The 20,213-nt window shown below is 49.0% G+C and overlaps 1 protein-coding gene across 5 annotated transcripts; it reads left to right on the forward strand.

Moving 5' to 3' along the window:
- Positions 1–6,841: 6,841 nt before the first annotated feature.
- Positions 6,842–16,094, forward strand: NCR1 (natural cytotoxicity triggering receptor 1). 5 transcript variants are annotated; one of them, XM_054539055.2, is made up of 7 exons: positions 6,842–7,348; positions 7,426–7,461; positions 7,650–7,934; positions 9,157–9,435; positions 9,918–9,965; positions 11,983–12,207; positions 12,669–16,094. In XM_054539055.2, exons 1-7 carry the CDS (start codon positions 7,315–7,317, stop codon positions 12,848–12,850), a joined length of 1,089 nt encoding a protein of 362 aa, XP_054395030.2. In that variant the 5' UTR covers positions 6,842–7,314; the 3' UTR covers positions 12,851–16,094. The 5 variants fall into 5 exon arrangements, with proteins under 5 accessions (XP_054395030.2, XP_024093593.3, XP_024093594.3 ...); XM_024237825.3 differs by having other exon boundaries at positions 12,157–12,207; XM_024237826.3 differs by having other exon boundaries at positions 12,160–12,207.
- The last annotated feature ends 4,119 nt before the right edge of the window (positions 16,095–20,213 follow it).

A 20,213-nucleotide genomic window follows, 5' to 3' on the forward strand; every position in this document is an offset into this window, starting at 1 on the left:
TTGGGTAATAAAATGTATATTGTGAATAAGACAGCCTTTTGACTTAGGGTCTAGGGCTGTAAAGCATCTCAGGGTTGCTGCCAAACGAGCCATGAACTGGGCTGGGTTTTTATATTTGATGAAAAAGAGCCTAAACGCTTCTGATTTGGGGGAGGTCGGATAAAGAAAAAGGAGCATTAACCTTGACTATGCCTTTAGCTCCAGCCACCTTTTTAAGAGGAAATTGCTGGGCAGTTGGAGGGCTAGTCATGGAACGAAACTGTAAGCGGGACTGGGTGTGAGGAGGGGAGGTGATAAAAGGATTATAGGGTGAAGGAGCAGAGGCTGAGGAAGAATTGGGACTTAGCTCGGCCTGTCAAGGAGGGGAGATTTCAGATGGGTCTGTAGAAAAGGAAGATTAGAAAGACTCAGTGATGCTTGGGGTTGGGACTGATGGGACAGGTGGGAGGGAAAGAAGGAAGATTTGGGATGAGTTGCATTGGGAAGAGACTAGGGAGGGACTGATGTGTAAAAGAATGCCTGGACGTCAGGTACCTCAGACCGTTTGCCCATTTTATGACAAGAATTATTTATATCTTGTAGGATGGAAAAATCGAAAGTGCCGTTTTCTGGCTATTTGGAACCACTGTCAAGTTTGTATTGGGGTCAAGCGGCATTGCAGAAGAAAATAAGCCATTTAGGTTTTAGGTCAGGTGTGAATTGAAGAGGTTTTAGGTTTTTAAGAACACAGGCTAAAGGAGAAGGAGGAGGAATGGAGGGTAGAAGGTTGCCCATAGTGAAGGAGGCAAGCACAGAGAAAAGAGAGAGTAGAGACACGGAGGGAAGGGGTTCGGGGGTTCTTACCCTCCAGAAAAGCGGGAAAGGGGTCAGGGCACAGAAATAAGGGATTGGGGTGCAGAGATAAGAGGTTGAGGTGTGGAAATAAGGGATTGGGGTGCAGAGATAAGAGGTCGGGGTGCAGAAATAAGGGATCGGGGCACAGAGATAAGAGGTCGGGGCACAGAGATAAGAGGTCGGGGCACAGAGATAAGAGGTCGGGGCACAGAGATAAGAGGTTGGGGCACAGAAATAAGGGATTGGGGTGCAGAGATAAGAGGTCGGGGCATGGAAATAAGGATTGGGTGCAGAGATAAGAGGTCAGGGTGTGGAAATAAGGGATCGGGGTGCAGAGATAAGAGGTTGGGGCACAGAAATAAGGGATTGGGAGGTTCTTGCCCCCTAGAAAAGTGGTACTTGCCACTAAGGGCAAAGGAGAAGGGGTTGGGGGGTTCTTGCCCCCCAGAAAAGCAGAGAAGGGGTAGAGACATGGAGAGAAGGAGTTGGGGGTTTCTTGCCCCCCAGAAAAGCAGTACTTGCCGCTAAGAGTGAAGGACCAAGGCAGGCGTCCCCACATGGTCAGACACCTCTGAAACGTGGGTGAGTAATCAGGCAGGCGTCCCTGTGTGATTAAACACCAAGGGAAGACTGTCTTCCCGAGTCCGTGACCGGCACCGGAGTTTTGGGTCCATGGATAAAACGCGTCTCCTGTCTCTACCAGAAAAGGAAAGGAACTGAAATTAAGAGAAGGGAAAGATTGAAGGGTGGCACCAAGATTGAAAGGAGAAAGTGGTTGAGGGATAGTGAGAGAGGTTGGAGAAGACAGTAAGAAGAGGCTACTTACCCAATTTAAACTTGGTGAGATGTTTCTTGGGCTGGTGGGTCTGAGGACCCAAGGTCGTAGGTGGATCTTTTTCACGGAGCAAAGAGCAGGAGGACAGGGGATTGATCTCCCAAGGGAGGTCCCCCGATCTGAGTCACGGCACCAAATTTCATGCGCGTCCATGTGAAGAGACCACCAAACAGGCTTTGTGTGAGCAACATGGCGTTTATTTCACCTGGGGGCAGGCAGGTTGAGTCCAAAAAGAGAGTCAGCAAAGGGAGATGGGGGTGGGGCCATTTTATAGGATTTGGGTAGGTAAAGGAAAATTACAGTCAAAGGGGGGTTGTTCTCTGGCGGGCAGGAGTGGGGGTCACAAGGTACCCAGTGGGGGAGCTTTTGAGCCAGGATGAGCCAGAAGGAATTTCACAAGACAATGTCATCAGTTAAGGCAAGAACAGGCCATTTTCACTTCTTTTGTGGTGGAATGTCATCAGTTAAGGCAGGAACTGGCCATCTGGATGTGTACATGCAGGCCACAGGGGATATGATGGCTTAGCTTGGGCTCAGAGGCCTGACAGTCTGGATCTCCTGACCTGGTGATCCGCCCACCTCGGCCTCCCAAAGTGCTGGGATTACAGGCATGACCCACTGTACCTGGCCTTAGAAAACTTTTTAAATATTAAAATTTATGTTATGTATATTTTGCCACAGTTTTTGAAAAGTGCCTTGTGGTCTTTAGAGACAGAAGATGAGTGGTTGCCTAGGACCGGGAGAGTGAGGGGATCATGGTGACGGGCAGCTGATCGGCATGGGGTTCTGAAGGGCAGTGATGACAACATTCTAAAATTAGATTGTGTTGATGGTTGCACCAACTCTGTGAATACCACAAAATTTAAGCCATTGAATTGTGCACTTTTAATGGGTAATTGTATGGCATGTAAATTATATCTCAATAAAGTTATATTTTTAAATACCAAAAAAAGGCCGAGTGCGGTGGCTCACGCCTGTAATCCCAGCACTTTGGGAGGCTGAGGCAGGCAGATCATGAGGTCAGGAGATGGAGACCATCCTGGCTAACATGGTGAAACCCCATCTCTACTTTAAAAAAAAAAAAAAAAAAGATTACCCGGACGTGGTGGCAGGTGCCTATAGTCCTAGCTACTCCAGAGGCTGAGGCAGGAGAATGGCATGAACCCGGGAGGCAGAGCTTGCAGTGAGCCGAGATTGCGCCACTGCACTCCTGCATGGGTGACAGAGCAAGACTCCTTCTCAAAAAAAAAAAAAAAAAAAAAAAACCAAAAAAGATGAGTAATATCCTCTGTGTCACTTACCACTTAAGTGATTGAATCACGACTCAAAATTCATCATCTGAAACATGGCTTAGAGTCTGTAGAGGGGACAGTCCCAGGAATGCCGGTGTGGGCTTAAGGCTGAACTAAGTAGATCCAGATGGCTCATACCTGTAATCCCAATACCTTGGGAGGCCGAGGCAGGTGGGAGGCTGAGGCAGGTGAATCACTTGAGCTCCTGGAGTGAAGAAAGGATGCTAGTGGAAAAACTGGTGAAATCAGAATAAGGTCTATAGTTTTATTTTTTAAAAGAGGCTGGGCGTGGTGGCTCATGCCTGTAATCCCAGCACTTTGGGAGGCTGAGGCGGGTGGATCAGTTGAGGTCAGGAGTTCAAAACCAGCCTGGCCAACTTGATGAAACCCCATCTCTACTAGAAATACAAAAATTAGCTGGGCGTGGTTGTGGGTGCCTCTAATCCCAGCTACTCAGGAAGCTGAGGCAGGAGAATCGCTTGAACCCAGGAGGCGGAGGTTGCAGTGAGCTGAGATCACACCATTGCACTCCAGCCTGGGCGACAGAGCAAGACTCCATCTCCAGAAAAGAGAGACATGACAATTAAATTGTGTAATCTTGGATTAAATCCTAAACCAAATATATGTCACTGGTAAAACAAGTGGTGAAATTTGAATTAAGTGGATAGGTCAGACAATAGTGTCACATCAGTGCTATTTCTTGATCTTGAACATCAATAACATAACAGAATGTCCTTGGTTTTGGGAAATATAACCTGAAGTGATTAGAGGTTTAAGGCATCATATGCAAATTAGACATACTTTTTTGGGGGGGAAAGGGAGAGAGGCTGAATGATGAAGCAAATGTGGTAAAATGCTAACTTTGGGGAAATCTGGATGAAGAAATTACAGAATTTTTTTTTTTTTTTTTTAGAGACAGGGTAACACTCTGTCACCCAGGCTAGAGTGCAGTGGCATGATCATGGCTCACTGCAGCTTCCACCTCCCTGGGCTCAGATGACCCTCTCACCTCAGCCTCCTAAGTAGGTGGGACTACAGGCACATAGCACCACACCTGGCTAATTTTTGCATGTTTTTTTCCCCAGGCTGGTCTCAAGCAATCCACCCACCTCGGCCTCCCAAAGTGCTAGGATTACAGGTGTGAGCCACTGCGTCTGGCCAGAAATTCTTTAAACTATTTTTGCCAGTTTTTTTGTAAGTCTGGAATTATGTCAAAATTAAAAGCTCAAAATAATAAAAGACAATATTCTTATATTTATTTGGTGAAGGTAACTATGTTATGGCTGAGAGGGGGGCTGAGGTGTGAGGACTGAGTCTACATAAGTCCCCTCCATAGAAGGGCATCCAAACGCTCCATAGGGAGAAGGATAAAGAAAACACCCAGAGTTATGACAGTTGTGTAAGGGGAAACGCCAGCACCGAGTGCTGAATCTTCAGTAAATAAGAAGGAGGTGGGCTGGGTGCGGTGGCTCAAGCCTGTAATCCCAGCACTTTGGGAGGCTAAGGTGGGCTGATCACTTGAGGTCAGGAGTTTGAGACTAGCCTGGCCAACATGGTGAAACCCTGTCTCTACTAAAAATACAAAAATTGGTCGAGTGTGGTGGCACACGCCTGTAATCCCAGCTACTCAGGAGGTTGCACATGCCTGTAATCCCAGCTACTCGGGAGGCTAGAACAGGAGAATTGCTTGAACCCAGGAGGTGGAGGTTGCAGTGAGCTGAGATTGCACCACTGCACTCCAGCTTGAGGGACAGAGCGAGATTCCATCTTAAAGAGAAAAAAAAGAATTAGCACATTTGTTTGCCTCAAGAAGATACAACTAGTCTTGTACAGTAGTCACATGTATCCATCAGGATACATTCCAAGGCCCCAGTGGATGCTGAAAACTATGCATAGTACTGTACCCTATATATATATATAAAAAATGCATGAATTTTTTTTCTTCACAATGTCACAGAACATTTGTTCTTACTGTAGATCTTAACAACTTCTGCATAGAATTTTTTTTATTAAGTGGAGAGTTAGTTACTTAAAAGAAATGTTTCTTGGCCGGGTGTGGTGGCTCACACCTGTAATCCCAGCACTTTGGGAGGCCGAGGTGGAAAGATTCACTTGAGGTGAGGAGTTCGAGACCAGCCTGGGCAACGTGGTAAAACCCAGTCTCTACTAAAAGTACAAAAATGAGCTGGACGTGGCGTTGAGTGTCTGTAGTCCCAGCTACTCAGGTGGCTGAGGCAGGAGAATTGCTTGAACCTACGAGGCAGAGCTTGCAGTGAGCTGAGATCACACCACTGCACCACAGCCTGGGCAACAGAGCAAGACTCTGTCTCAAAAAAAAAAAAAAGAAAAGTTTCATTTCTTAAGTTCTTTAAATGAAAAGCTTTTCTTTTCACTTTTATTTTAGTGAAACATTATAACACTATCTTTGAAGAAGATAGTGTTATCATTCCATTCTGATGAAACCAATTAACTTATCCAAGCATATGCATGCTGTACACAGAGAAGCCAACATTAAAACCCCTATTTTTATCTTTTTAGACTCAGCAGATACATGTGCAGGTTTTTTTATATGAGTATATTGCATGATGCTGAGGCTTGCATTAATGATCCAGTCACCAAATAGGTAGATTTTCAAGCCTTGCTCCCCTCCTTACCCAATGTTTAACGCTCTCACTTATAAGTGAGAACATGTGGTATTTGGTTTTCTTTTTTTTTTTTTTTGAGACGGAGTTTCACTCTTGTTGCCCAGGCTGGAGTACAATGGCGCCATCTCGGCTCACTGCAACCTCCACCTCCCAGGTTCAAACAATTCTCCTGCCTCAGCCTCCCGAGTAGTTGGGACTACAGGCATGCGCCACCACGCCTGGCTAATTTTGTATTTTTAGTAGAGACAGGGTTTCTGCATGTTGGTCAGGCTGGTCTTGAACTCCCGACCTCAGGTGATCCACCTGCCTCAGCCTACCAAAGTGTTGGGATGACAGGCATGAGCCACCACATCTGGCCAGTATTTGGTTTTCTGTTTCTGTGTTAACTTGCTTAGGATAATGGCCTCCAGCTGCATCCATGTTGCTGCAAAGGACATAATCTTGTGATTTTTCAAGGCTGTATAGCATTCTGTGCTGTATACATACCACATTGTCTTTATCCAGTCCACCTCTGATGGGACCTGGGTGGATTCCATGTCTTTGCTATTGTGAATCCTGCTGCAATGAACACACAAGTACATGTGTCTTTTTGGTAGAATGATTTATTTTCCTTTGGATATACACCCAGTGATGGGATTGCTGGGCTGAATGGTTACTCTGTTTGTAGTTCTCTGAAACATCTCCAAACCAAACTGCTTTCCACAGTGGCTGAACTAATTTACACCCACCAACAGTGTATAAGTGTCCCCTTTGCTCCACAATCTCGCCAGCATCTGTTAATTTCTGACTTTTCAGTAATAGCCATTCTGACTGGTGTGAGATGGTATTTTTGCAGGATAATTTAGGAATCAGAGAGACCAAGGGGTTGAGGAGGATTTATTATTATTATTATTTAGGTGCACCGGCCCAGTCAGATTAACATCCAAAAAGCTGAGGCCCAAACAAAGAGTCCGGTTACCTTTTAAGCATTTTGTGGGGCCGGGGGAGATCTGTGCAGGGGGAAGCATATTACAGAAGCAAGAAACAAAGACAGTTATTCAATTGAGACATGCATTACATTATTTCTTACTTTTCAAGGAAAAACATGTTTTACGACTTGAGGTTATCCTGTCTAGTGACCTTACAGCTGCACAGCAAGAGAAACAGGGTGTTCACAATGCCTGGGAAAGGGAGAGATAAGGCTCACTAGCCACAGACAGAAAAACAGGCAGTTCATGTTTAAAGGACTCCACCTCTTTCTCTTCCTCAGGGGGAATTGGGTTTTCTTACATACAACTGAGTTTTTGTTTACACATTCTTTAATTTCTTTTAATTCCTGTTCCAGTATCTCACTGTGAAACTCCCTATGTTTTTATACGATTCCCAGGGGGTTTCCTCTGGGCGTGATTGGGCATGACTTCCCACAGCCAGCTCTGGGTACGACCTCCACATTGCAGAATTGAGAAGTTGACCCAGAAATGCATTTCGGGCTGAGCAGACAATTGTCAGAAGAGCTGGCTAGACCACAGATGTGTCAGAGGGACCATGGCCTTTCTGTGTAAGCTCATGGTCAGAGGCGGAGGGGTGTTGTGAGCGTTCTGATGAAAACAGTCAACATGAAAGCGCCCTGGTGATGGGCGCTGGTGCTCACCCACCACTTCCTGTGCATCTCCCTGGCCTGCTGGGCTCAGTCCCCACCGCTCAGCACTAGGCCGGCAGAATCTGAGCGATGTCTTCCACACTCCCTGCCCTGCTCTGCGTCGGTGAGTTCTTGAATGGAAGGGGAATGGGATCAGGGTGTGCCTGGGAGGCAACAGGTCTCATTACTCCCGTCTTCCAGGGCTGTGTCTGAGCCAGAGGATCAGCACCCAGCAGCGTGAGTCCTTCCTTCAAAGCCCAGGGTCACTCTTTGGGGTTCAGGCCAAGCTCCCTCTACCCAAGCACGGCTGGGGAGAGGGGGCAGGATGCTGGCTTCCCAGGAGAGCTTGGGGCCAGCAGCTGGGTGGAGCCTAGGGTTGGGGGGAGAGGGCTCAGCTGGAACTCCAGCCTCTGATTCCCTTCCAGAGACTCTCCCAAAACCGTTCATCTGGGCCGAGCCCCATTTCATGGTTCCAAAGGAAAAGCAAGCGACCATCTGTTGCCAGGGAAATTATGGGGCTGTTGAATACCAGCTGCATTTTGAAGGAGGCCTTTTTGCCGTGGAGAGACCAAAACCCCCTGAACGGATTAACAAAGTCAAATTCTACATCCCGGACATGAACTCCCGCACAGCAGGGCAATACAGCTGCATCTATAGGGTTGGGGAGCTCTGGTCAGAGCCCAGCAACGTGCTGGATGTGGTGGTAACAGGTAACTGTCCGCTTCTCTAACTGGAGAGTGATCTCAGTCTGCATCCGGGATACAGCATCTATGAACTCTTCCAAGCCCCACTCAAACGCTGCTTGTCTCGGTAGGAGGCTGGGAGGAGGGGTGATCCCCATCACAGTCCTTGCCTACAAGGGGTTGTCTGCAGACGGTGTCTCTACGTCCTAGGCGCAGATGTGTCCTCAGTCAGTTTCTCCAAGACACAGATTCTGAGATAGATATTTGTGTGCAGGAATGTCCTCAAAAACAACGCCTGTGGGCCAGGCGCAGTGGCTTACACTGCTTCCCTCACCCATCACAGGTGTTGGAGTTTTTTAATCTGTTTTGAGACGGAGTTTCACTCTTGTCACCCAGGCTGGAGTGCAGTGGTGCAATCTCCAGTCACTGCAACCTCCACCTCCTGGGTTCAAGCGATTCTCCAGCCTCAGCTTCCCAAGTAGCTGGGATTACAGGCACCCACCACCATGCCAGTTTTTGTATTTTTAGTAGAGATGGGGTTTCACCATGTTGACCAGGGTGGTCTCAAACTCCTGACCTCAGATGATCCGCCTGCCTCACCCTCCCAAAGTGCTGGGATTACAGGTGTGAGCCATTGCGCCCAGCCAGGTGGTGGTTTTCTAAAAAAAAATTTAGCTTTTTTTTTTTTTTTTTGAGACAGTCTCGCTGCAGTGCAGTGGTGCAATCTCAGCTCACTGCAACCTCTGCCTCCCGGGTTCAAGCAATTCTCCTGCCTCAGCCTCCCAAGTAGTTGCAATTACAGGCATGGGTCACCACACCCGGCTAATTTTTGCATTTTTAGTAGAGACAGGGTTTCACCATGTTGACCAGGCTGGTCTCAAACTCCTGACCCAGGAGGTTGAGGCTTCAGTAAGCCAAGATAGTGCCACGGCGCTCCAGCCTGGGGAACACAGCAAGACCCTGTATCATTTTAAAAAACGGTAAATCTTCTATTGTGTGTATTTGACCAAAAAAAAAAAAAAAAAAAAGCTGGCTGCCAGACATGGTGGCAGGCCCCTGTAGTCCCAGCTACTTGGGAGGGTGAGGCAGGAGAAACGCTTGAACCCGGGAGGCGGAGGTTGCAGTGAGCCGAGATCGCGTCACTGCAGCGAGACTCCATCTCTAAAAAAAAACAAAGAAAAGAAAAAAACCAAATAGCTGGCTATTCACCACTGAGTTTCTGGTGTGGTGGCCCCACCTTCTCTCATAGAAATGTATGACACACCCACCCTCTCGGTTCATCCTGGACCCGAAGTGATCTCGGGAGAGAAGGTGACCTTCTACTGCCGTCTAGACACTGCAACAAGCATGTTCTTACTGCTCAAGGAGGGAAGATCCAGCCGCGTACAGCGCAGATACGGGAAGGTCCAGGCGGAGTTCCCCCTGGGCCCTGTGACCACAGCCCACAGAGGGACATACCGATGTTTTGGCTCCTATAACAACCATGCCTGGTCTTTCCCCAGTGAGCCAGTGAAGCTCCTGGTCACAGGTGAGGAAATGCTCAATTCCCCACGCCCCCCCCGCCACCACATCCTACCTGGAGCCCTAAGGGATCCCCAGAGAGTGATGGGGAGGGTGTCCAAGGGACGTCCACTTCCTGGGGGCCTGGTTGGTCATGTGAGGAAGAACAGAAGCAGGAAGGAGGAGGGAGCAGAGAAAGGAATGGTAAGGCGGGTGGATCACGAGGTCAGGAGTTCGAGACCAGCCTGGCCAAGACGGTGAAACCCCGTCTCTACTAAAAATACAAAAATTAGCCAGACGCAGTGGCGGACACCTGTAGTCCCAGCTACTCAGGAGGCTGAGGCAGGAGAATCACTTGAACCCAGGAGGCGGAGGTTGCAGTGAGCCGAGATCATACCACCGTACTGCAACCTGGGCGACAGAGCAAGACTCCATCTCAAAAAAAAAAAAGAATGGCAAGACCGGAGGAAACCCAAAACCCTTACTTTTTTTCTTTATCTCCTTTTCCAGGCGACATTGAGAACACCAGCCTTGCACCTGAAGACCCCACCTTTCCTGGTGAGTAACTGGTCCTTCTAAGCTCAGAGGAGAGATCAGAGCCTCCCAGTGACACTAAAAACGTGGCATTCATTCAAAATATTCATCGAGGCTGATCGAGGCTGGGCGCGGTGGCTCACACCTGTAATCCCAGCACTTCGGGAAGCCGAGATGGTGCATCACTTGAGGTCAGGAGTTGAAGACCAGCCCGGCCAACATGGCGAAACCCCGTCTCTACTCAAAATACAAAAATTAGGCTGGCCATCACGGCTCACGCCTGTAATCCCAACACTTTGGGAGGCCGAGGTGGTCGGATCATAAGGTCAGGAATTCGAGACCAGCCTGACCAACATGGTGAAACCCCATCTCTACTAAAAATACAAAAACTAGCCGGGCCTGGTGGTGCTCGCCTGTAATCCCAGCTACTCAGGAGGCTGAGGCAGGAGAATCACTTGAACCTGGGATGCGGAGGTTGCAGTGAGCTGAGATCGCGCCACTGCCCCTCCAGCCTGGGCGACACAGTGAGACTCCATCTCACAGAAAAACAAAAACAAAACTATCTGTCTGTCTGTCTATACATATATATATTCATCAGGTGCATAGTATACACAGTGAACTACACTGTAACAGTCAGCCAGGCAAATATCTTGACGGTGCAGCACTTAGATTCTAGCAGGAGGAGACAGACCATGGGTCAATGTCAGGATAGCACATAGGAGGGAATGATGCTATGGAGGAAAAGACAAAGTAGAACAGACTTACAGTGATTGAAATGGCAGGTAGCAATATTAAATAGGTTTGTCCAGATTGTCCTCACAGAGAAGAAGGCATCTGAGCAAATGCATTCAGACTTGAGTTAGTCATGTGGCTGTCGGGAGAAAGGAGGCTCCGGAAAGAATGAAATGGCGTCTGCCTGTGCCCTGGGGCAGGAAGATAGCTGGGGTAATACAGCAATAACTATGAGGCCAGGAGGGTTGAAAATGATGTTTGGAAGATGACAGTGGGATGGGGCTGGGGCGCACAGTTAGGACGCTGAAAAAAATAGTGAGGCCGGGCGCGGTGGCTCACGCCTGTAATCCCAGCACTTTGGGAGGCCAAGGCGGGCGGATCATGAGGTCAGGAGATCAAGACCATCCTGGCTAACACGGTGAAACCCCGTCTCTGCTAAAAAAAAAAATAATAACAATACAAAAATTAGCCGGGCGTGGTGGCGGGCGCCTGTAGTCCTAGCTACTCGGGAGGCTGAGGCAGGAGAATGGCGTGAACCCGAGGGGTGGAGCTTGCAGTGAGCCGAGATCGCGCCACTGCACTCCAGCCTGGGCGACAGAGTGAGACTCTGTCTCAAAAAAAAAAAAAAAAAAAAAAATAGACTTTGAATTTGACTATGTGTGAGGAGAAAGAGGTAATGATGACTTAACGAGGAAAATGAGGCTTAAATAGAAGACAGGGGCTGGGCTGGGTGGCTCGCGCATGCGATCTCAGCACTTTGGAAGGCAGAGGCAGGTGGATCACTTGAGGTCAGGAGTTCGAGACCAGCCTGGCCAACACAGTGAAACCCTGTCTCTACTAAAAATACAAACATTAGCTGGGCGTGGTGGTGCACGCCCGTAATTACAGCTACTCGGGGCTGAAGCAAGAGGATTGCTTGAACTCGGGAGGCGGAGGTTGCAGTGAGCTGAGATCACACCACTGCACTCCAGCCTCGGAGGCCTATAATCCCAGACCTTTGGGAGACCGAAGCCAGCAGGTCATACCACTGCACTCCAGCCTCGGAGGCCTGTAATCCCAGACCTTTGGGAAGCCGAAGCCAGCAGGTCATCTGAGGTCGGGAGTTCGAGACCAGCCTGGCCAACATGCCAAAACCCCCTCTACTAAAAATATGAAAAAAATTAGCTGGGTGTGTGGTGTGTGCCTGTAGTCCCAGCTACTCCAGAGGCTGGAACAAAGCAAAGACTCTAGCTCAAAAAAAACAAAAATAGAAGACATAACTGGTGCAAAGACACATGCTCATGAGTGCTAGACTGGAATTCCTCCTCAGGTTTGTCCATCTGTGGACCCTTCCACTTTACCTGCTGGATGAAGCTCCTGGGACCTGCAGGGTGGGGTAGGACCTTGCAAAGCTGCAGAACGTCATGGGGTAGACCCAAGAGAAGGAGTGCTGGGGTGGAGGAGGTCAAAACCATCCTCTTTTCTTCACTTCCCTTATTATCAGCAGACCGTTGGGACACCTACCTTTTAACCACAGAGACGGGACTCCAGAAAGGTAAGTAGACAGCTAGGGCCATAGGCTCTGAAGGAAGGAGCTGGGTATAGAGTAGACCTAGGAAGGAGATCGGGATGGAGGGAACAAGAGGGTGTCCTTGGCCAGGCCAGGCACAGTGGCTCACACCTGTAATCTCAGCCCTTTGGGAGGCCGAGGCGGGCAGATCATCTGAGGTCGGGAGTTCGAGACCGGTCTGACCAACATGGCGAAACCCCATCTCTACTAAAAATAAAAAAAAATTAGCCAGGCGTGGTGGCGTGTGCCTGTAGTCCCAGCTACTCGGGAGGCTGAGGCAGGAGAATAGCTTGAACCCAAGAAGTGGAGGTGGCAGTGAGCCGAGATTATGCCATTGCACTCCAGCCTGGGCGACAAGACTGAGGCTCTGTCTCAAAAAAAAAAAAAAAAAAAAAGAGGGTGTCCTTACATCCCTGTCAGCGATCACCCTGTTCTCCTGCCCACAGACCACGCCCTCTGGGATCACACTGCCCAGAATCTCCTTCGGATGGGCCTGGCCTTCCTGGTCCTGGTGGCTCTAGTATGGTTCCTGGTTGAAGACTGGTTCAGCAGGAGGAGGACTAGAGAGCGAGCCAGCAGAGCTTCCACTTGGGAAGGCAGGAGAAGGCTGAACACAAAGACTCTTTGAAGAATGACCATGAGACACAGTAGCCATGGGTGGAACTGAAAGCTGGTGTTGAGCCTGGGCGGTGTGAGCTCTGTGTTGGACCCACGGAGGAGGGAGTCACTGCAGGGAACAAGGGACACTGGCATTCCATTTGTCAGAGCATCCCGGACGACGCAGAGGGTGGGAGAACTACATGCTAAATTTCTTTTTTTTTTTTTTTTGAGACAGAGTTTTGCTCTTGTTGCCCAGGCTGGAGTGCAATGGCGCGATCTTGGCTCACTGCAACCTCTACCTCTCCATCCCTCGGGTTCAAGCGATTCTCCTGCCTCAGCCTCCTGAGTAGCTGGGATTACAGGCATGTGCCACCACCCCAGCTAATTTTGTATTTTTAGTGGAGACGGGGTTTCTCTCTATTGGCTGGTCTCAAACTCCTGACCTCAAGTGATCTCCCCGCCTTGGCCTCCCAAAGGGCTGGGATTACAGGCATGAGCCACCGCGCCCAGCCGCTGAAATTCTTTTGTAGACAAATCGTATGGTCTCTTCTAGGCTCTAACTATTTTTGTGCCACTTACGGCAAACCATACTTTTAACCACTCTGGTCTTTTCTGAAAAGATCTCTCCTCCTTTAACAGGATGGCCATGGAAATATTTTTTTCCTACTTTGGTCTTTTTTTCTTTCCTTTCTCTGCAGGAAGCCATTCAAAATAGTTAATAACCAATATAGAATAGGTCTGTATCAAATGGTTCAGGAGGCATTGTGGCAACAACCAGTTGTAGAGAAGCAGCTTTTAAAAGTGAATCCTGCCGGGCACGGTGGTTTACACCTGTAATCCCAACACTTTGGGAGGCTGAGGCAGGCAGATCACCTGAGGTCAGGAGTTGGAGACCAGCCTGGCCAACATGATGAAACACCATCTCTACTAAAAATACAAAAATTCGGCCAGGCACAGTGGCTCATGCCTGTAATCCCAGAACTCTGGGAGGCCAAGGCGGGAGGCTCACCTGAGGTCAGGAGTTCGAGACCAGCCTGGCCAACATGGTGAAACCATATCTCTATTAAAAATACAAAAATTATCCAGGCATGGTGGCATGTGCTTGTAATCCCAGCTTCTCAGGAGGCTGAGGCAGGAGAATAGCTTGAACCCGGGAGGCAGAGGCTGCAGGGGAGCCAAGATCGCACCACTGCACTCCAGCCTAGGTGACAGAGCAAGACTCTGTCTCAAAAAAAAAGAAAAAAATAAATAAATGAGTCCTGGCTGCATCCCAACCATACCCCAATTCCTCCTAACCACAGAATTCCATCTTCTCTTCTTTTTTTTTTTTTTTGTTTGTTTGGTTGGGACAGAATTTTACTTTTTTTTTTTTTTTTTAAGTTTTAGGGTACATGTTCACAGCGTGCAGGTTAGTTCCATGTATATACATGTGCCATGTTGGTGTGCTGTACCCACTAACTCGTCATTTAACATTAGGTATATCTCCTAATGCTATCCCTCCCCCCGAGTTTCACTTTTGTCACCCAGGCTGGAATGCAGTGGTGTAATCTTGGCTCACTGCCACCTCCACCTCCAGGGTTCAAGTGATTCTCCTGCCTCAGCCTCCTGAATAGCTGGGATTAGAGGCATGCACCACCATGCCCAGCTGATTTTTGTATTTTTAGTAGAAATGGGGGTTTCACAATGTTGGCCAGACTGGTCTTGAACTCCTGACCTCAGGTGATCCACCAGCCTCAGCCTCCCAAAGTGCTGGGATTACAGGTGTGAGTCACCGCGCCCGGACACCATCTTCGCTTCTTTATCCATACCTTGCCTTGTTCTTCAGGGCTCTGCAGAGATATCATTTCCTCCAAGAGAGTTTCCACAACTCCAACTTCACAAAAATAGCTCTTTTTTTTTTTTTTTTGAGACAGAGTCTCACTCTGTAGCCCAAGCTGGAGTGCAGTGGCGCAATCTCAGCTCACTGCAACCTTCACCTCTGGGGCTCAAGCGATTCTCCTTCCTCAGCCTCCCAAGTAGCTGGGACTAGAGGCACGCGCCACCACACCCGGTTCATTTTTTTTTGCATTTTTAGTAGAGATGGGGTTTCATCATGTTGCCCTGGGTGGTCTCAAACTCCTGAGCTCAGGTGATCCCCCCACCTTGGCCTCCCAAAGTGCTGGGATCACAGGCGTGAGCCACTGCGCCAAGACAACACTTTTCTCATCCCAAAGCACCTGTTAATTCCCTGTGACCGCACTTGAACCCTGATTTGGCATGCACGTCCATCTTCCTGCCTGTACTGTGAGCTCCTGTGACTTGATCTATGTCAGATTTAGTGGCTGCGTTCACAGCTCCCGCAACTATAACAGGGTTCTCGGGAAATATATATCAAATGAGTGAATGTATATATGGGGCTGTGGCACAGCCTGCAACTTGAGACTTCTCACTAGGGGTCTTGAAATGCTGTCTGGACACCACCACCGCTTTCCTCCCTGAGAACTTCTACTTATCAACCCATTTATGTACTCATTGCATGGGTCCTCACGCCCTCCCATTATTCTGGTGCCTCATGCCAGTCAAATTTATTCTCTAAATCTGATTTTTCCGTTAAATATCAGCCTGGCCAACACGGTAAAACCCCATCTCTACTAAAAAGTACAAAATATTAGCCAGGCGCAGTGGCTCGCACCCCTAATCTCAGCTACTTGGGAGGCTGAGGCAGGAGAATCGCTTGAACCCGGGAGGCAGAGGTTGTGGTGAGCCGAGATTGCGCCACTGCACTCCAGCCTGGTAACAGAGTGAGACTCCGTCTCAAAATAAATAAACTGCTGACTTGCGTATTTTTTCTTTACCCCAACTCATTCCTTATATGTAGGCACCTGTAATCCCAGCTACTCAGAAGGGTGAGGCAGGAGAATGGCTTGAACCTGGGAGGCGGAGGTTGCGGTGAGCCGAGATCGTGCCACTGTACTCCAGCCTGGGCGACAGAGTGAGACTCCATCTCAAAAAAAAAAAATAACCACACAGGCTCAATCTTTTCAGTATCTGCTTTACTGGTTCAGCAAAAGCCAGGAAACACAACTTTGTGGTAATCCGAATGTCACTCAGCTGTATTTTGTTTATTGTAAATACTGGTGAACAGTGAATAAATGGTTGTATATTCCTAATAAGAAAAAAAAAAAGATCCAAAGTACAGCAAGCTGATGCCGATCTTATTTCGCAGAGGTCCGCCTGCTCTCCCCTCTCCGAGAGTGTAATCCTATGCTTAATAAACTTTTCCCGCTTTGCTATATGTGTGTATCACGCCCAATTCTTTGTTCGAAATACCAAGGGCCTGGAACTTCACAGGGGGAGCAGGGTAAGTACATTTAAAACCCGCTTGTGTTAACCATAATCGCCATCCCATATATCAGATCCCCAGAACTAACTCATAACTGAATACTTGTGCTTTTTTTTTTTTTTTTTTGAGACGAACTCTCGCACTATCACCCAGGCTGGAGTGCAGTGGCGCGATCTTGACTCACTGCAACCTCCACCTCCCAGGTTCAAGCAATTCTTCCTCAGCCTCCCGAGTAGCTGGGACTACGAGTGCGTGCTACCATGCCCGGCTAATTTTTGTATTTTTAGTAGAGACGGGGTTTCTCCATGTTGGTCTCAAACTGCCGATCTCAGGTGATCCACATGCCTTGGCCTCCCAAAGTGCTGGGATTACAGACGTGAAGCCACCACACCCAGCTACTTATGCCTTTTGACCAACATCTTCCTCTCCTACCACCCCCAGCCCCTGGTAACCTCCACCTACTCTCAATTCTAGATCAACTGTTCTTTTTTTTTTTTTTGAGTCTCGCTCTGCACACCCAGGCTGGAGTGCAGTGCTGCAATCTCGGATCACTCCAACCTCCACTTCCCGGGTTCAAGCGATTCTCCTGCCTCTGGCTCCAGAGTAGCTGGGATTACTGAGCCACTGCACCCAGCCAGAAGACCCACACTGGCAGCCTTTGTTCTAACTTCTCACCTGTGCTCCCCACCCGCTGGAAACTGGCTTCTCTCCCCTCACTTCCTCTGAAGCTGTGTGACCCATGCTAATGAGCTTCCTTCCTGGAACATGCAGTGACCCTGCTCAGCCCTTATTATTGCTCCCCCCACAGTTGTATTTGACACGTTGACCACTTCCTCCTCGAAGGACTCACTTCTCTGGCTTTCTCGGACACTTCTTGCTACTCGTTTTCTGACGGTTACAGTATCAACAGGTTTACAGGCGCCTCCACCACCAGAGCCAATCCCAGCTACTCGGGAGGCTGAGGCAGGAGAATCGCTCAAACCCGGGAAGCACAGGTTGCAGTGAGCCAAGATCGCGCCACTGCACTCCAGCCTAAGTGACAGACTGAGACTTCTTCTCAAAAAAAAAAAAAACAACTCTTGCTCTGTCGCCCAGGATGGAAGGAAGTGGTGCCATCTTGGCTCACTGCAACCTCTGCCTGCTGGGTTCTAGCAATTCTCCTGCCTCAGCCCCCCAAGGAGCTGGGACTACAGGCATGTGCCACCACACCTGGCTGATTTTTGTATTTTTAGTGGAGACGGGGGTTTTACCATGTTAGCCAGGTTGGTCTTGAACTCCTGACCTCACGTGATCTGCCTGCCTTGGCCTCCCACAGTGCTAGGATTACAGGCCACCGCACCCAGCCTAGGCTCCCACACCTCTCTACCCTAGCAGTTCTCTGCTGGGTGATTTTGCTCTCCACTTCAGGGGGCATTTGGCAATGCCCATGGTCATTTTTAATTGTCATGACTTGGGAAGGGGCTCTACTGGCATCTGGTAGGTAGGGTCCAGGAATGCTGCTCAGCTTCCTGTAATGCCCAGGGCAGCCCCAGATGGCAGCAGCACCAATGCTGAGAAACACTGGCTTATCCAGAAAGCAATCACCTTACACCCTTCAGTGTGGGGCAAAGACAGGGTTATGAGTCCACGGAAACTCTCCAGTGTCAGCCTACGAAAGACGTGGCTATTTTTTTTTATTGTATTTATTTATTTATTTATTTTGAGATGGAGTCTCGCTCTGTTGCCCAGGCTGGGGTGCAGTGGCGTGATCTCAGCTCACTGCAAGCTCTGCCTCCCGGGTTCACACCATTCTGCCTCAGCCTCCCGAGTAGCTGGGACTATAGCCACCCACCACCTCGCCCGGCTAATTTTTTGTATTTTTAGTAGAGACGGGGTTTCACCGTGTTAGCCAGGATGGTCTCGATCTCCTGACCTCGTGATCCACCTGCCTCAGCCTCCCAAAGTGCTGGGATTACAGGCGTGAGCCACCGCGCCCGGCCTTATTTATTTTGACAGAGTCTGAGCCATTTATTTTATGTATTTAGAGACCAAGTCTCGCTCTGTTACCCAGGCTGGAGCGCAGTGTCGTGGCCTCAGCTCACTGCAACAACCTCCGCCTCCCCGGTTCAAGCGATTCTCCCACCTCGGCCTCCCAAAGTGCTGGGATTACAGACACCCACTACCGTGCCGGCTAATTTTTTGTATTTTTAGTAAGTAAAGACAGGGTTTCACCATCTTGGTCAGGCTGGTCTTGAACTCCTGGCCTCAAGTGATCCGCCCGCCTCGGTCTCCCAAAGTGATGGGATTACAGGTGTGAGCAACCACACTGGCCTAATGTGTAGTTTTTTATCTGTGGCCTCCCTTCTACCCTTGCCCTTCTGAGCCTCTGAAGCCCATTACATCACTCTGCCTTTGTGTACCAACAGCTTAGCTCCCACTGAGAACACACAGAGCCAGGGACGGTGGCGGTGGCTCACGCCTGTAATCCCAGCACTTTGGGGGCGCTGAGGCAGGTGCATCGCCTGAGGCGACCAGTCAAGACCAGTCAAGACCAGTCTGGCCAACATGGTGAAACCCCATCTCTACTAAAAATAGAAAAATACATAGCTGGGCGTGGTGGCAGGTGCCTATAATCCCAGCTACTAGGGAGGCCGAGGTTGGAGAATCGCTTGAACCCAGGAGGCGGAGGTTGCGATGAGCCAAGATCACGCCATTGCATGCACTCCAGCCTGGGCAACAAGAGCAAAACTGTCTTTAAAAAAAAATAAGTGAGAACATATGGATTCTACTCCTGTTAGAATAATGGCCTCCAGCTCCATCCCAGTTGCTGGAAATGACATTATTTCATTCCTTCTAATGGCTGAATAGTATTCCATGGTATATAGACACCACGTTTTCTTTATCCACTCATTAGTCAATGGGCACTTCGGTTGGTTCCACATCTTTGCAACTGTGAATGGCTGAGCCAGCCATTGTTAACTGGGGGTGATTTTGTCCCCATGGGGACATCTGGCCACATCCCGAGAGCTTTTTGGTTGTCACGAGTTGCAGTGGGGGCAGGCTCAGGCTCATCCAAGTCCAGGGGCGCTGCTATACATCACGTGATACACAGGACAGTCCTCACTACAGACTGAATACGGACTGAATTGGTCCCACCAAACTTCACGTACAAGCCCTACCCCAGATGTGACTCTATTTGGACACAGGGCTTTTCAGAGGTAATTAAGGCTGGCCAGGTGCCGTAATCACGGCACTTTAGGAGTTCTGTGTTTATTACTCATAAGTGGGTAACAGCCCAGTGTGGCAGCTCACGCGTGTAATCCCAGCACTTTGGGAGGCTAAGGCAAGGGGATAACTGGAGGCCAGCAGTTCAAGACCAGCCTGGTCAATACAGCAAGACTCCATCTCTATAAAATATTTTAAAATTAGCCAAGCATGTTTGGCATGCACCTGTAATCCCAGCTCAGGAGGCTCAGGTGGGAGGATTCCTTGAGTTTAAGGCTGCAGTGAGCTAAGATCATACCATTGCACTCCAGCCCAGCTGTGAGCAACAGAGCACCACCACCATCTTGGCTGGGCGTGGTGGCTCACGCCTGTCATCCCAGCACTTTGGAAGGCCGAGGCGGGATGGGTCACCTGAGGTCAGGAGTTTGAGACTAGCCTGGCCAACATGGTGAAATCACACCACTGCACTCCAGTCTAGGCAACCGAGTCAGACTCTGTCCACCCCACCACCCCACCAAAACAAAAAAACTACCATCTTAAACAAAATGAAAATTTTTAAGTAGATAAAATATTTAGGGGAAAAAAACTTCAATTAAATATGCAGCAGAGTCCGACCCAGATATTTTCACTCCCAGTCTCTACCTACTATCTTTGTGTCTTTATTTTTAGCAAACTCTACACAGGAACTTCATGCGCATGTAGAACCCTAAATGTTGACTCGGCCCCACCTCTCATCACCTGACCACTTCCTTTATTCACGCTGTCTCCACCACCCTTCCCATTGGTGTGAGCTGTATCCCACTAAAACACTGTTACCCACAGCCTGCATTACTAGCTGCTGACTGCGGCCCTAAACACCATGGCG

This window comes from Pongo abelii, chromosome 20, assembly GCF_028885655.2.
Source record: "Pongo abelii isolate AG06213 chromosome 20, NHGRI_mPonAbe1-v2.0_pri, whole genome shotgun sequence".
NCBI lineage: Eukaryota > Metazoa > Chordata > Mammalia > Primates > Hominidae > Pongo > Pongo abelii.